Consider the following 18,466-nt stretch of genomic DNA (forward strand, 5'->3'; position numbering starts at 1 on the left):
TTGAATATTATCTGTATACAATTGGCCAATAAGCACTTGAAAAGAATCTCTATATCATGAGTTTTTAGGGAAATGCAAATGAAAACCATCATATGCCACCTCACAAAAATTTTCAAACTCAAAATTTCCCTTTGAGCATGTCTGAATGACTGAAAGCACCACGAATATTGGTTTTGAGGTTACAAATTTTATCGAATAGGCAAATTCGCAAGTATGGAATCCACAGTGAGGATTGTCTGTTCTTCTTTAAGGGGGAGTAGTTGAGGAGAGCCCCCTTCTGTCTTGGTGGTTTTAAATTTCACATAAGCTCAGTCACATCAGTTATTCATTCCCTAATCTTTTCACCCAGATACTTAATTTGGCATAAAATAAAATCTGCTGAACAGGTGATTCTGATGATAGGCCAAGTTGTGCATTCACTGTTGTGGTCTAGCCTCTCAATTTTATTAGCTGAAAAATGGAATATCCCTTGCTAAATGTCAAATAGCAAAAAAAAAAAAACAAACAAAAAACAAAGTGACATAAGTATTTATAAGGATGTGGGAATGGAAAGTGGTTCAGCCACAATGGAAAACAGTATGTCAGTTCTTCCAGAAGTTAAACATAGTTACTATGTGACCTAGCAATTCCACTCAATAGGTGTATTCTCAGGAAAATTAAAACATGTCCACACAAAAGTGTACACATAAATATCACAGCAACTTAGCTGTAAGTGGAAACAATCCAAATGCCTATCATTTGATGAGTGGGTAAACAAAATGTATAGGCATACAATGAAATGTTATTTAGCAATAAAAAAGGAATAAAGTACTGATAGATGCAGCAACATGGATGAACCTTGAAAATATGATGCTAACTCTGAGAATGAGTCAAAAAGGATCACATAGTGTGACTCCATTCATTTGAAATGTCCAGAAACAGACTGGAGGCCGCCTAGAGCTGTGGGAGTAGGCAGGGAAGTAAGGAGTGACTGCAAATTGGTGAGCTTTTTCTTTTGGGGATGAAAAGGATCTGGAATTAGAAAGTGGTGATGGTTGTACAACTCTGAATGTGTTAAAAATCACCAATTGTATCTTCTACAAGGGTGAATTACATCTCAATAAAACTATTAAGTTTTTTATTTTAAAGAAAAAGGAAATTAGAGTTTTTATATGACAGCTAAAGTAAATACTTTTAATGTTTCAAATTATTTGTTGGTATTTTTTTACAATCATAATGAGCCTTATTTTTTGTAATAAAAAACAGTACAAAAATGTGGAACGTGAGACCCTTCATAATCCTCCACCACCACTCACATTTCCTTCTCAGTTTGCTTCCTCCCCAAGAAGGGAATATAATTCCTAAGCAAGAATAAATTTAAATCCCAAGAAGTTTGTCTGATGTGGTCATTAGCATATCTTCTGATTCACTTGAGTTTGTAACCCCATAAGTAGACGCACTGGTGGGCACCTTCTTTATGAAAAAGTATCTGCTATTTGAATGGCAGAGCTATTGGTGGGTTGTATAATGTCTGTGTAAAGACATAGCATTCTCGTGTGTCATCTTCGTCCCATATTTTTTTTAATGCCATGAGTGTTTCTTTGGCTGGTTTCTAGGGCTAAGCAAGAACGTAAAGCAGGATTCTGAATTTCTGTCTTTAAACTAAGAAGCACTTGCACGAACCTTAAGAATGCTTACAGATCAATATTTTCTAATTGGAAGGCTATTTACCTTTTACACAGTAACAGTAAAGTTGTAATAAATTCCTAAATCAATGCTTCTTTGATGCTTCTTTGAACATATGTAGACAGTGCTATAATAGTGGAGGAGGTTGTTTTTCTGTAAGTATGGGAGTGGTTGATTATATCAGTATTATGTATTTGGGACATCTTTAACGAGTTTTGTTTAAATGAAATGTTTATTTATTCTTTCAGATGTATTTATACCTATGCCAGAGAACTTACTAGTAAATTTAAATGAAAGTAAAGAGGTAAGGCACATTTTCCTATCTGGCATGTTTAATTGAAATATTAAAGGAATGTATTTTTGAAATGAACCTTAAATAAAAATTTCTTTCTGCTTCTTTCTGTGACATTTCTTAGACTTGTAGCATTTTATATTTCGCTGTTAGTTAATTCGCTGTTAGCTAATCCGAAGAATAGCTCTTGAGTTTGCCCTTGAACTGATTGCTTTTAAGTCTAATGTAGCAAGTTATTTGGAGTAGGGTAGAAGATAAGCCTGTTCCATTAAGGAAGAAAACCTGAAGGAAATCTGCTTTGCCAGCCATTTGGGAAATTGGGAGGGTTGCTGAGATAAGCTTCTGGTCACTACATGGAAGCACTTTAGGTAGTCTGCTTTCAGTGCCCTTTGCTTTTCTGATTCACAGAGTGTCATTGGGGTCAGTTCAGAAGAAACTCTTATTACCTGCCTGGAAATTGCCATGACATAATACAGTGAGAGGTGAACAGAATGTGTCTGAAGGGGGGATGTTGTCTACCCTGTACATGCATATATGCCGTAGGGGTAACATTTTAACTAGCAAGTCTATGGTCTCAGCTGTTGGCAATGGTGACTTTGCATTAGTGCAAAGTATTTTTTTTACATTAACTCTCTTTATTGGTACAACCTAACCTGAATAGGTAGTTATGTTTCTTTTTTTTCCTCTTTTGTTGTAATATTGCTAGTTGGCAAATTTGCTGGATATTTTAGATTTTGTAATAGGGAAGAATTAAACTCACTTTGCAACTGATAAGTGTGTAGAGGTGATTGAGAAGGCCATATTTCATGGCATTAAAATAAATCAAATCTCTAAACTGTGATGGTTCTTTTGGACACATTTTGGACTTATAGTCTTGCTGGACTACTGCATGTGCAAGAACTGTAAGGCCCCAATTTTGGTTTGTCTTGCTTGCCAATTTATAATGTTGATTTAAAATGGCTTTCTTGTCATTTGACCAACTTCATTGTTTACTGTACTGTCTGTAGATTCTCTGACCATCATCATGACTCAGTGTCTTGTCTATTGTATTAGTTACTGACTATGTGGAAAAAAATTTTAATTGTAACACTCTTGAGTTTTCTTGGTTTATTTCACAAGCTTGTCCAAGATTTACTGAAAACTTTGCCGCAAATGTTCACCAAGACCCTGGAGACCCAGAGTGCCTTGGGTCCTGCACTTCAGGCTGCCTTTAAGCTGATGTCCCCAACTGGTGGTCGAATGTCTGTCTTTCAAACACAACTCCCAACTCTTGGAGTGGGAGCCCTGAAACCACGAGAGGAACCCAGTCAAAGGTCATCTGCTAAGGTTAGAAGGTCGTCAAATTTATGATAAGATTTATGCTAGTGCTCTGTTCCTTTGACCACACAGCTTGTATGTTATTTGGTTTTCAGTTGTGGAGAGGAGAGAATTTAAGGAAATGGATAAAATGTTTCTCTTTTACGTAGATTTTTCTATTTTATTACATTATTTTCTACATGATTCACCTTTACCTTGTTTTTAGATCTTTAGCAGGCCACTAGCAATGCAGTCTGCTTTGATGAGACAGGGAGACTAAGAGAATATGCTTGCTAGGGACAAAGTAGAACCTGGATGACCAGTAAAAAGTAGTTGTAGTTCAGTATATTGACTGACATGGATGGCTTTTGAGCACCTCGTATGTATAAACTTAGTTCGAGATGTGTATTTCTCCAAAGATTATGAGAGTGAGATCATATAATAATTATGGTATCTGTCCTGGAGTCAGTCTGCCTAAGTTCCACTGCTTTTTAGATGTGTGAGCTTAAATAGCTACTTAATTTCTTTGCCCCTCTGTTTTCTTATATTTATTAAGTGAAAGTAATGGTAGTACCCTCTCTTAATGATAGTTGAAAGGACTAAATATATATTACATTTGAATTGTTTAAAACAGTTACTAGCATACTAAGCATTTAATAGATTATCAAAATTAGTATAATAGATTTATTTTTTAAAAAGTAAAACAAAAAAAAAAAGGAAGGTTCATAAGCAATACATGTTCCTTTCTCACTGGAAAACTAGAAAATATTACAAAGCAAAAGAATTTTGTAGACTGCCCAAAGAAAATTAATACCTTGATATTTATAGATAGGTACTTAAATTTTATGACAATTTAATGATTTAAATTTTTTTCTTTTTGTAATTTATTATTAATAGGATATTCACTTGACACCATCCACTGACTTCTATAAGAAATTAGCCTTGGACTGTTCTGGTCAGCAGGTAGCCGTTGACTTATTCCTTCTCAGTGGACAGTATTCTGATTTAGCTTCATTGGGTAAGTTTTCCTAATGATTATTTTTCTCGAATGTCAAAATGATATCTGTATAATGGTATTCTAAATAGAGGATAAAGTGAAAGAAATTTTATTATCTTGGGAAAGTTAGTTTGGTCTATTATAAACCTTATAGCCTTCTACTCTAAACATTTATAATAGAGAAATTTCTATACTACTACTTAAAGGAATTAAATTTTCTTTTTTGACAATGCCTTGGGAGATTACAGAAAGATTTATTTAAATGCCTGTAGTTACTTGGGTACAGTAATGGTAATTAATGGCAAAATTTAAAAGGAGGTATGTTCTCTTTCAGGTTGTATTTCTCGGTATTCAGCAGGTAGTGTTTATTTCTATCCCTCTTACCACCATCAGCACAACCCAGTTCAAGTACAAAAATTGCGGAAAGAACTACAGAGATACCTCACTCGGAAGATTGGCTTTGAGGCAGTCATGAGGATTCGGTGCACCAAAGGTGGGGGCACTTTATTTACATTAATAAAGGAGGAAGTGTTGCTTTTGATACCAGTAAATATATGTTTTCACCTAGTCTTATCTCATTAAATTTACTTTCTAAGATATTTTACTAACTGATGGAATATGCAATTAGGAATAAGAAAAAAATTTTTAAAAGGGGACTGTTGAATATACTAAAAACCACTGAACACTTGAAAACTGATTTTTTTTTTAATAGTAAATGAATTATATCTCAATGAAAAAAGATCACATCCCCAAAGAAAATAAAGCATACTACTCATGGATTTTTATTCTACTTATTAAACAGTAGTAGTGGAAAATCTTATTTTTTAAACAATTTTTTTAATTGTGGTAAAATATACATAGCATAAATTTACTGTTTTAACCATTTTAGCTATGCAGTTGAGTGGCATTAAACCCATTCTCATTGTGCAGCCATCACTACTATTCATCTCCAGATGTAGGAGATCTTTTAATATGTGCTCTTCTCATCCAGCACCTGCTACCAAATACAGTGCCACCTGTTGCTTGGAAATAGTCTGTTTCAGAAAGCCTATGTCCAGTTTGTTTTCCTGGATAAATATTTTGTGGCTGCTAAATGATAAGTATTTTCTTATGAAAATGGGAAATTATATAATTCTTGATATTTCATTTGTCCATATTATCAACCTGGTTCTGATCTTTTGTTCAGATTTTAAAATATCATTGCTCAGGCATGCTACCCTAAACATGCCTGATCCCAGCAATCCCATCTGATTTTGGAAACTAAGCAGGGTCCGGCCTGGTTAGTACGTGGATGGGAGACTACCCAGGAAGACCAGATGCTGTAGGTGCATAAATAAATAAATAAATAAATAAATAGATAAATAGATAAATAGATAAATAGATAAATAGATAAATAGATAAATAGATAAATAAATAAATAAATAAATCATTGCTCTGTAAGAGAGTATGTAGCAATCATATTTTAAAGTGGAAAGATTATATGAAATATGTAGAAAAAAATAGATACCAAAAGCTAAAGATCTAGAAACCTGCCCACTAGATAAATGTTGAAATCTATTGGTCAAACCATGTGCCAAATGAAGTGATCTGTTATCCATTACTATAATAAAAATAAAAAGTGATTGAGTGAAACTGATACGGTATCAAGTAAATACTTGAAAGGTTGCCACATCCCCAAATAACTCATGGTATTAACATCATGCAAAACCAGGCAGTTACCGCAATAACCTTCTGTTTCTGCTTTCTTTTTTTTATAACAGCTTTATTGATATAAAATTTACATACCATACAATTCACCAATTTGAAATGTATAATTCAGTGGTTTTCAATATATTTACCACAATATTACCACAATGAATTTTAGAACATTTCCATCATCTCCAAAAGAAACCCTGTACTGATTAGCAGTCACTCATTCCCCACCCTCTCTACTCTCCCTCGCACAGCTCTGGCAGCTTTAGGAAACGCCAGTCTATTTTCAGTCTCTATTCTGGTTATTTCACATAAATGGTGGGATCATACAATATGAGTCCCTTTGTGACTGGCTTCTTACACTTAGCAAAATGTTTTTAAGGTTAATATTGTAGCATCTATCAGTATTTCATTCCTTTTTTGCTTTTTTTTTTTTAATATTTCATGTGTTTTTATTGCCCAGTAATATTCCATTGTATAGATATACTTCATTTTGTTATCTGTTCATCAGTTGATGAGTATTTGGGTTGTTTCCACTTTTGAGACATTATGGATAATATTGCTACAAACATTTGTGTAGAGGTTTTGGGACATGTTTTTATTTCTCTTGGATGTATATCTGGGTCATAAGGTAACTGTATGTTTAACTTTAAGAAACTGCCAGAGTGTTTTCCACACCTGCCCCATTTTATATTCCCACTAACTGTGTGTTGAGGGTACTGATTTCTCCACATTCTTTTCAGTACTTGTTGTCCTTTTTTATTTTAGCCATCCTGGTGGGTGTGATGTGATATCTTATTGAGGTTTTGACTTATATTTCTCTGTTGATGAATGACGAACATCTTTTCTGATGTTTAGTATATCTTCTTTGGAGAAATGTCTATTCAGATTATATTCCTGTTTTAAAATTTAGTTTGTCTTTTTATTATTGAGTTGTAAAAGCTATTTATATAATTTTAGATACAAGGCCTCTATCAGGTATATGATTGGCAAAAATTTTTTCTACTTCATAGTTTTGCCTTTTTACTTAATGATATTCTTTGAAGCATAGTTGTTTTTGATTTGGTGATGTTTCGTTTTTTATTTTTCTGTTTGTGCTTTTGGTGTTAGAGTATTAAACCATTGCTTAATCAAGGTTATGAAAATTTACACTTACAACGTCTCCTAAAAGTTTTATAGTTATACTGATATTTAAATCTTTGACGTACTTAAGTTAATTTTTGTCCTTGATTTGAGATAGATACTTGATTTCATTCTTCTGCATGTGGATATATAGTTGTCCCAGTACCATTTGTTCGAAAGACTATTTTTCCACCATTGAATTGTCTTGGCACTATGTCCCCTTGCTGAAATCATTTGATCATAAATGTGAGAGTTCATTTCTGGATTCTGAATTTTATTCTTTTAATCTGTATGGCTTCCCTTATGTCTAGTACCAAACTGTCTTGATTAGTCTAATTTTCTAATAAGTTTGAAATTAGGAAGTATGAGTCCTCCCAGCTTTTTTTTTTTTTTTTTCCCAAAATTGTTGTGGTATTCTAGGTCCTTTGTGTTAATTTTAGGTTCAATTTGTTAACTTCTACAAAGAAGCTAACTGGGATTTTGATAGGGATTGCATTTATTAATAGGTAGATCAATTTGGGAAATATTGCCATCTTAACAGTATTAAGTCTTCTCATCCATAAACATGGTTTGTGTTTACATTTATTTAGGTCTTCAATTTCTTTCAACAATGTTGTATAGTTTTTAAAGTTTTGTATTTTTTTTCTTGAATTTATTCCTAAATATTTTTGATGCAATTGTAAATGGAATTTTTTTACATTACATTGCTTCTTTATATAAATATAATTAATCCTTTGCATATTTATCTTATATCCTGCAGCCTTGCTGAACTTGTTTATTAATTCAAATAGTTTTTTAGTGTTTGTTTTAAAGGGCCTATTTGTTGTATCCCATTTATTCAAGATTGATAGATCTTAAAAATGATTATTTCTGCAGATATTGGCTGTAAATTAGTGGAAATGTACATCCTAAAGGATGGACATGTTAAAACTTTTTCTATTTGGCAGGACAGAAGCTATTTTATATGTATCTAACTTTGCATAAAGAGCTTGGGGGTCCACCAACAAACCAAGGTTTGCCTTCTTTATAGAGTGCTTAATTTAATAATCTTTGTGGTTACTTGCTTAAGTTTTGCTTTTTCTTTTATGATAAATTTCATTACAAATGAAATAATATGCTCTTAGTAAAGTTAAAAAAAGGGCACAGTACAAAAAGATATAAAATAAAAAATCAAAATTAACCTAGTATGTTCTATCTCAGTTTCTCATATGCCTTTGAAAAGTTTTCCCATGCATATATAAGCATATATTTTAGCCTTCAAATAAAAGCAATGGGAATTACATCTGGCTTCTTTTTAATTATACCATTCTATTTTTGTAGATACAGATCTACATCCTTTTTTTTAATTATTACTGTTTTAAAATTGGTTTTTATTTTATAAGCAAAACATGCATCGGTTCTTATAAAGAGTAATAACATTGATATAGCTAAAGTCCCCTTGCATTAGGTCGTGTGTGCATGTACTTTCACTTTCATTCCAGCCTTACTCTTCTGGTGTGCATATCAGGCTCTTCTATACATTTACATACTTCTGTACCTCTCCATGGAAAATATATATAGTGTATTAGCATAAATAACATTGTATAATTTTTCAGCAAGTTTTGAAGATCCATTAAATCTAGTATTCAGTAGAATGTACAAATCAACAATTTAGTTATTTTCTTACTGATTGGCATTGAGGGTATTTCTGATTTTTTTTTTTATGACAAATGAAAACAATACTGCTTAATTTTTTTTTACACATATAATTTGGCACTTGAATAAGTGTATCTGTAGAATAAATTCATAGATATGGAATCACTAGGATCAAAGAAGTTTTCATTTAGAATTTTAGTAGATGTCAACTTATCCTCCAAAAATGTTTTTGAAAATTTGAATCCTTATCTTTTAAGAAGATATCTTTTACCAACTCCCTCACCTTCACTAAATACTGTGTATAATCTAATACATTCTGCTTCCAGTTCCAATGTGTGGGTTGCTTTTCCCCATACCACCAAGCAGTTAGCTCAAGTCTGACACTATCTACCTGGAGATAGCATCAGACTCCATAGGTTAAAGGACTCAGTCTCTAAGACTCCTCCTCCCTCAGCCCCCGGCGTGCCCCATGTCCCCCCGTACCCCAATCCACACGTGCACTGCAGAACCAATTCCAACTCCAGGGTGTTAACTGTGGTTGTGACTGACTGGGTATAGATTGGGGGTTGCAGTGACCCCTCCTTGGTTTTCATTAATTTCTTAGAGTGGCTTTTAGAACTCAGAGAAACAGTTTACTTACTAGATTACTGATTTATTGTTAAAAAGATATAACTCAGGAACAGCCAAATGGAAGAGATGTAAAGGGCAAGCAAGGTGTAGGGAAAGGGAAAGGGCACAGAGCTTTCATGCTCTTAGTGCTCCACCCTCCCTAAATATCCACCAACCCTGGAATTTTCTGAACTGCATCCTTTTGTGTTTTTGTGGAGACTTCATTACATAGTCATGATTGATTAAATTTTTGGCCATTGGTGATTGATTCAACCTCTAGAGCCCCTCTCCCTGCCCTGTAGGTGGGGGGTAGCCAGTAAGTTGAAAGTTCTGATCTTCTAATCACATAGTTAGGTCTTCAGGCAACCAGTACCCATCCTTATGTTACGTAGGTGCTTTCCAAAAGTCACCTCATTAACATAGCAAAAGACACCCTTATCATTCCTTATTACTTGGGAAATTCTAAGGGTTTTAGGAGTTCTTTGCCAGAAATGGGCAAAGACCAAATATATATTATAAACCACAATATCACATCTAAACTTTTTTATTCTCTGCCAGTCTGATAAGTGACAAGGATAAAATATCAATATCCATATGTAGGTGTATATAAATCACTTTGATAAATTTTTCTTTTCTAGGTCTTTCCATCCATACTTTCCATGGGAACTTCTTTGTTCGGTCAACAGATTTACTGTCTTTGCCTAATGTAAACCCAGATGCTGGGTATGCAGTACAGATGTCAGTGGAAGAGAGTCTTACTGATACTCATTTGGTTTCCTTTCAGTCAGCACTCTTGTATACATCCAGCAAAGGTAAGTTGTTTTTTTTTATTGTGGCAAAAAACACATACATGAGATCTACCCTCTTGAGAAGTTTTTAAGTATACAGTACAGTATTGCTAAATGTAAGAACAATATTGTAGCAGAGGTAAGTTTTTTGATTTAGTTATATATTCTATGACTTGTGATAACTCCCTCTTCTTTGGAGATACTCATTTCTATGAAGCCAAAAGAGTATTCCTGGCCTTAAGAGCTTTGTTGCTGTTCTTAGTAAAGTGAAGATGTTTAGTATTTATTTTACTTAACAGGTATTTGTTGAGAGTCTACTTAGTGTCAGGCACTGAAGTATGTTCAGATGATACAACAGTCAATAAAACTGAATTTAAAAAATCTTTTTCCTCATAGAGCTTAGTAGAGGAGACAGATAAGAGGATAAATAAGTAGAATAATAGTATATTATATGGTGATAGTAATTGAGGAGAAATATAAAGCAGGTAAAGCATTTAGGAAGTGCTGAGAGGATGGTCTTTTAAGATAGTGTAGCCAGGAGAGGCCTCACAGAAGTGATACTTGAGTTACATTTTAATGGAGCTCAAATAGATAGGAAATATTTTTTAAGGGTATAATTTGTTTATTAGTAATTTATTTATAATGTTTGTCATAAAGATGATATGAAAGCCAGTTAAATTTATTTTTTTTATGATAAAGATTTACACTCCCACCTTCTAACTCTGCTTTACTTCCTTAAAAAAAAAGTTGCGGGAGTGTTTCTGTGCTATGTCTACTTACCCTCACAGCTTCTTAAATATAGAAAAAGTGTGTAATAAAGGCATTTGAATGAAAACCTTTAGTATTAGAGAAGTTCAGTTTTTTATTATGATTATAATTAATACAACATACCATAGATGTAAAAGTAGGAGAGATTTCTGTCTCTTGATGCCTTTTTTAAAAATTTGACAAAAGAACATCCTCATCCCTTTTCTGCTTATTGTTTTTCTTAACATTAAAAAAATTAACATATAATTTTGACATATGGTAAAGTCTACCATTTTAGTGTACAGTTCCACAAGCTTGACAAATGTATTGTGTAACCACCACTCCAGTCAAGATATCACAATCAGTTCTGTTCTCCCAAAACCTCCTCATGTTTTTGTAGTCAGCCTCTTTCCCATCTCCAGCCCCTGGCAACCATTGATGTTTTCTAACCCTGTAGTTTTGCTGTTGCAAGAATGTCATATAAATGGAGTTATACAGTAGATAATTTTTGTATCTGCCTTCTTTCACTTAGCATAGTGCATTCGAGATTCATCTGTGTTGCATCTACCAGTAGTTTGTTATTTTTTATTCCTAAGTAGTATTCCATTGTACCTCATTTGTTTATTCACTTTCAGATGAGGTCCATTTGGGTTGTTCTCAGTTTTTGGCAATTTCAAATTTAGCCACTGTAAACATATACATCCAGATTTTGTGTAAGCATAAGTTTTCATTTCACTTGGGTAAATACCTGGGAGACAGATTTCTAGGTTATATGTTGAGTGTATGTTTAACTTTTTAAGAACCTGCCAGACTGTTTCCAAAGTGGCTGTACCATTTTGCATTCCCACCAGCAGCATATGAAAGTTCCAGATGCTCTGCATTCTCACCAGCATCTGCTGTTTCAGTGTGTAGTTTTTGTTTGTTTTTGGTTTGAGGTTTTTGTTTTGTTCTGTTTTTAGCCATTTAAAGTATGATGGTATCTCTTTTGGTTTTATGTTTCCCTGATAACTAATGTTGGATATCTTTTCATATACTTATTGTTAGAAGTTTAGGTTGTTTTAATGTTTTGTTTTCATGTAAAATGATTATAATATTTATTCATGTACACAAGTTTTTGTCAATTTTAATAATTTCCCTAAGATGGATTTCTAGAATTAGAAATATAGGATGCAGAGATGAACTTTTTAGGAAAATCATGATATTTCCAGATTGCTATTGAGAAAGATTTTGCCAATTTATGGTTTAATAAAGTGTCCTTTTCATTCCAGGCTCTGGTTTTGTATGGGTATAGTTGTTGCCAATGTGATAGACTAAACATCTTTTTTCTTTTAGTTAACATTGTTTATATCTAGAACAAAAACTCAAAAATATTACCCTTTTTTTGCAGACAATATTCCTCTTTTTAAAGTAATTTGTATGTGCTCATAGGTACTTTCATTAGTCTTTATGTGTCAGTACAGGTTGTATTATGGGTATCATCTCTAATTTTTTCACTTATTCTTTTTCTTTGGTGTTCAGGGTCTTGCTGATCAGAAATTTTTAAAAGGTTGACATGATGTTTCATATTTGATGGTTCTCAGAAGGTTTTGATTTTTGTTTTTTGTATTTATTGGTTTTTGTTGTTGTGGGTATATTACCAAAGAGAAAGTATCGTGACCGTTAGTTTCTTTTAAATATTTTTCTTAAAAAATAAAAAATAAAAAAATTTTTCCTGTGATTAGAGTAAAAAGTATAAAACTTCTCTGGATGTTAAATATCAAAACAAACTCTAGAACCCATGTTGGAGTAGTGTTGTCTTTATATATATATATACACATTCAAAATTTTTATTACAAAAAAATAACAAAAATGTTCAGAAAAGAGGTTTTTTTTAAAAAAGCTCGCAAGTACCATCATTTGAATACGATCCCTGTTGTCTTTTCAGTAATAACTCGAATTTGCGGTAAATAAAAGAAATAAAACTTTAGAGTTTTCACATTAAAGTTTTGATAGTATCTCTACTTGCTATATAACTGTATTTGGTGCTAAATTGAAAAGAATTGACTTTTTTCCAAGTGATTTTAATATAAACTTTTGAAATATAGTTGTCTCTTACTATCATTTATGTGCTTTCCTTAAAGGTGAAAGAAGAATTCGTGTTCATACTTTGTGTTTGCCAGTAGTTTCAACTCTGAATGAAGTCTTCCTTGGAGCTGATGTTCAAGCAATTTCAGGGTTATTGGCCAATATGGGTAAGAATCGTTATCACCTATTTGAAATATTTTGCAAGTAATAACATTAGAAAACTCCACACAGTTTTTTCTTTAAATAATTAACTTTAAGGGTTTCAGTGTTTTGGATCTCATGCATGCCTGCTAAGTAACTATTTGAATAAAGGATCTACTGCAGATAGCCTTTTTTTTAATATTTAAACAGCTTTATTGAGATATATATACCATATCACTTAACCCTTAAGTGTACAATTCTATTATTTTTAGTATATTTGTAGAGTTGTGTGGCCATCACCTCAATCTAATCTTAGGACATTTCTATCACCCCAAAAAGAACCTCATCCCCATTAACAGTTGACTGTCTACTTCTTCCTCCTTTCCTCTTTGGCCTTAGACAACTACTAAACTGCTTTCTGTATCATAATCTGCCTACTATGGACTTAAATAACCATCTTTATTTAATGTTTAATATTAGTGGTTAGTAGCTTTTTTTTATGAGCTCTGTAAGTTTGATTACAAAAGAGCTTGTACTCTAAAGATTATTAGACTTGGAGTTCTGGAATTTGGGATTGAAAACCAGTTTACTGTCACATGTAAGTTAGCAGCCTTTGCCAGATAACATGGGCTAACAGAAATCTTACTAATATCTTCATATCTTTATTTCCATATCAGATTTAGTTGCCTTCTTGATTTTTTTTTCTTTTTTTTCTTTTTGGTCCCTTTCTCAAATAGAGCTTAACATCATTTCGGTTCTCGCCCTTTTTATCCTTCAGGGAAGAGTGCTAGGGGGTCCATTTGCTTCAAACTCAAATTTATCTATAATTGGAATATTTATCCATTTTCTTGAATTTCTTACTGGGAATTTTTTCTTTAATGGAGCTTGGTAAAGGGTCCAACCCCATGTTAGTGTCATGTTGTTAAAAGTTAAAGATTGTAACTGAAGAAATTTGAGTTTCACTGCCTTTATTTTTTTTGTGGTTGAACTAATACTCTTGATAGCATATAATCATTATGGTTTTTATTATTATCAACAACTGTGTTTTCACAACAGTTTGCTTCACTGTTACTAAATTTGATTGATCTCAATATGCACATTTTTTCACATTTTATCAAAATCTTTAAAATCAGGAATTTCTTAAATTTATGAAGTCTTGAAGTTACTGTTGAGCAGGTAATAGTAGTCTTCATTCTTTCTTGCCTATGTACAAATTTGGTCATAACAGTTAATGACATTAATTCATCGAGTGTATTTTTGGTACTACATGAATTGAATTTAGTTGTAGTTTCAGAAGTTTTCAAAACAAGTAGTGTTTTTAGTATTAAAATTTTTCTAGTGTGCAGAATGCATATAAACAGAGTGGCATGATAGATGATGGAAATCATCTAAATCTCTAAGAACTCTTTTAATAAATACAAGATAAAAATTCTCTGTTAAGAAAGCATGTATGTTTAATTACAGTTTTTCTCAGTAGTATACAAAATAAAATGATGGATTAAAATTAATAACACTTCAGATTCTGTGAAATAGTTTTCCATTTTACACATAAGGAAACTGAGGCATATGAAGGTTAATTGCCAAATTGTCATACAGCTAGGAATTAGCAGAGCAGCATTTCAACAGAGATTGGTTTGATTCTCCAAAATATGTGCTTTTAACTGCTATGTTTGGCTCCTTGTGTACGTAATAAATTGGAGAGAGAACTTATATAATTAACGAACTTACTTTTTCTATTCTTAACGTTGGAGTAGTTGTGTCTAATTTTTCTTTTGTCTCTATCCCCACTTCTATTAGCTGTTGACAGGTCTGTGACTGCCAGTCTGAGTGATGCTCGGGACGCCCTAGTGAATGCCGTCATAGACTCTCTTTCAGCTTATCGTTCTTCAGTCCTAAGTAACCACCAGCCTGGACTCATGGTTCCTTTTTCTTTGCGGCTTTTTCCACTCTTTGTGTTAGCTCTCCTTAAACAGGTAAGAGAATCAAAACCAGAAACTAACAGTGAAGATGTCAAAAAGCCAAAATTTTTATCCTGTGAACTCCCCTAAACATCGTATATATAACTTTCTGCCAGCTAAATTTTCTGAGAGCAGGGACGGAAATTCTTAATGGAACTTTGGAAGGATTTGTAACTAAAAGTTACAAAATACTGATTTAAAGTATGTCCCTGGTTTGTAAGAGATGCTAAGTATTCACCGATATTTTCAAAGAGGCAAATGATAATCAGTTTTCTAGTTTTCTAAAACAAGAACTGTATATTTTGTTGCTGGACAAGAAGTCACACATGAGACTCTTCTTTTGGCCCTTTTCCTGTTCCCTGCAATATTTCAGCTACATTCTACTTCTTAATCTTAGATATGCCTTCTCATACCTGTCTGCCTGTTTCCATAGCCTACATTGCACCTTCCTATCCTTGTCTTTGAGCTCAAATGTTATCTCTCTGGCATTTGCCTTTCTTTCTATGGTCCTGTAGCTGTTTATGCATGTATTTATTTACACTTTTTCTTTTGATACCTTTTTGTCTCCTTTGCCTGCCCTTTGCCCCTACACCTGACTCTCCAAAAAAGAAAGAAAATTTTATTTTTCCAGTGTCCAAAATATAATGCCCAAGCTTGTAGACTCAGGATAACATTCCCTTATAACATTTTATTTAAAAGCTCATGTTAATAAATCACCTAGGGAATCATCCCAGATTCCAGAATTGATCAAGGACTGCTGGATCTTGTCAATTTGTATACTTTTCTGAAATCTGAGATCAACCCGTCTGGTGTATGTTGTCTCACCCGGTGAAAAGGGCAACCTGCTACACCCTATTAGTAATGGCTTTTGAATCTACTTCTAGTTTCTCCAACTCAAATTATATGATTCCATTTTTGAATATAGTATAAATTCACAGAGATTACATAAATATTTAAATTTTAACATTTAAAAATCTAAGTTCTTCCATCTTCAGGTGGAAAGACCATTGACATATCACATATTTAAGATTTAATTTTCCCTTACTAGGATTTTTGTCTTTTTCCTTCACTTCAGCACCAAGAACAGTTCCTACTACATAGTAGGCACTCAGTAAATATTTTCTGAGTGAAAAAATGGAACTTTTCTTTCATTTCCCACACTATTCTTTCTTCTTTTAGTGACTACCCACATACCAATTTAAAATATCTTAAGAGCCTTTTCTTTATAATCAATGCATTTGTTTTAAAGCATAATTTTATTACTGTCATCTCTCTGCCTCTTTCTGTTTTTTTCCATTAATAGGAATGCTTAAAACTTTACCTCAAAACTTCATTATTCTCCATGAAGCTAATATACCAGTTAAAACTCACAATTACTTATTAACTCTATTCTAAGTAGTTGTCCTCATTTATATTATTATTTTTCCTGGTTGACATGTAAGCTTTGTTCCGTTGTTTAATCTCTCTAAATGTGGGAGAAATAAGTATAGTTAACCGTTAACCACCATTAATCATTACTCAACATTTATAGAACATTTAGATCCTTGGTTCTTCATATGTGTATTTAGTTTGTCATCTGTGGTAATCTTTAGTCTTGTGATGATGTTTGTTTTTACATCACTATTACTGTATGGTAGATAGAGTGTTTAGATCTATTTTACTGATAAGGAAACAGACTTCAGAGAGATCAAATGACTTTGCCATGGTTAGGTAGTTAATTTCTCAAGACTTTTATGGGGAAATATGGCCGCAATTTAATAGATGTGTATGACTTCTTAAAAGATACTTTTCAAAGAATAACAGTAAATTTGCTAATTCTGTCAGAAGATGTTCTTTTAACAACTGATATTTGCAAAGTTTTATATGTATTTGTTAAATATCTTTTATTTTTGGATGGAAGATATTTTGTTTGTTTATTTACAGAAATCATTCCAGACTGGGACAAATGCAAGTCTAGATGAACGCATTTTTGCTATGTGTCAAGTGAAAAACCAGCCCTTGATTTACCTTATGCTCACAACTCATCCCAGTTTGTATAGAATTGACAATCTCTCAGATGAGGTAAAATTGCTTCTTTTTTTTAGTATTTTTTACTTGAAGATTTGTAAGCTTAATTATATTGAATCCATTGTAGAAACAAGGAAAGATTTGTGTTTTAAAACTTTTTATTTATTGCTTTGCTAGTTCTGTGGGAAAAAAGTTTTGATTTTGGGAAGCTCCTTAAAATAGTACCTTTATTTAAGTTCCCTAAGACATATCTATAGAGTAGATCTAAGTAAATGAAGAGATTATCAGGTTGACCAGAACAACCTATGATTTATTTGTTTAAATAAATTGATCTGAAAGGAGTATCCTACGAGTGAAATTACATGAAACACCACAGGTCAATGTTTAGTGTAATAGTGTTCTTGAATTAAAGAAAGTATATTTATCTAAGTTGTAACATTATTTGCCTTTGGTAGGAAATTTACCTGAATTAAAGTCCCAAGCACGAAAGTGTGAAATCATAATCTTTCTTTCTAGAATTGTGATCAAGTTAGGATATATATGATGGAAGTAATATTTTGGTTAAAAACCTTTCAGAGTTTAAAGAATTTAAGATGTCTTACATATACAAAGGAGAGATTGCCTATGAAATTTGAGGTAAAAATTTTGCAAATGAAAACTGTTAAGAACATTATTAGTTCCTATGACAGAAATAATAACTCAAGATTAATTCTGTGTTTGAGAAGTTCAACTAATTGGGCCTACCTTGTCCTCACATTAAAAAATGGCAAATTAACATAAAAATATAAATGTAATATATTTTATGTTTATAATATGAAAACCACCAGAAAGAAGAAAAAGAAATCATTCATATTTACACCCAAAGACAAGTACTAATAGCATATCAGTTTGTATTTATCAGGATTCTTGGTTGCAAATAAGCTTAGGAAAGAAAGGGAGGGGACTCAAGAACAAACCACAGAAAAGGCTAGGATAGAGCTAGACTCAGATGTAGCTCAGATTCCGACTGACTTTGCATTGCCTCATTCTTTCAGTCTTCTCTGTAAGACTAGCCACTGATAGCTTCCCTTCTTTACTACCAGAGAAAGATGAGTTTTCTTAGTTCACAATTATAATCAATTTCTGGCCTTAATAAATAAATGTGAAATTGGAGAGAGCTATTCAAATCTCATTTGAATAGGCTTTTATTCCTCTCTCAGAATGTGCACATGAGTCAAGCCATGCATTCAGCCATTATTATCAACTATAATTAAATTGCATACTTTATTTGGATCTCACTGTCATTTATCTAAGATACATGGATATTGATTGCATTTATTGTATTAATTTTTAAAATAATAGAAGTTAATTTGGCTTTATTGAGATTCACAGTAGCTTTGTTTAGATAAATGATGTTTTTTCATTTTTATATTTAAATATGAATAATTATGTAAAAAAGTTTTGATTGATTGTG

General features: G+C 32.6%; 1 protein-coding gene across 1 annotated transcript in view; it reads left to right on the plus strand.

The window, feature by feature from the left end:
• Positions 1-18,466, plus strand: part of SEC24A (SEC24 homolog A, COPII component) — a 56,681-nt gene that overhangs the window by 32,362 nt on the left and 5,853 nt on the right. Inside the window, 8 exon segments of the mRNA XM_039836045.1 lie at positions 1,914-1,969; positions 3,077-3,283; positions 4,151-4,271; positions 4,585-4,743; positions 9,947-10,120; positions 12,964-13,074; positions 14,846-15,021; positions 16,930-17,067. Coding sequence (XP_039691979.1) covers positions 1,914-1,969; positions 3,077-3,283; positions 4,151-4,271; positions 4,585-4,743; positions 9,947-10,120; positions 12,964-13,074; positions 14,846-15,021; positions 16,930-17,067 — 1,142 coding nt within the window.

This window comes from Pteropus medius, unplaced genomic scaffold, assembly GCF_902729225.1.
Source record: "Pteropus medius unplaced genomic scaffold, Ma_sr-lr_union100, whole genome shotgun sequence".
Classification (NCBI taxonomy): domain Eukaryota; kingdom Metazoa; phylum Chordata; class Mammalia; order Chiroptera; family Pteropodidae; genus Pteropus; species Pteropus medius.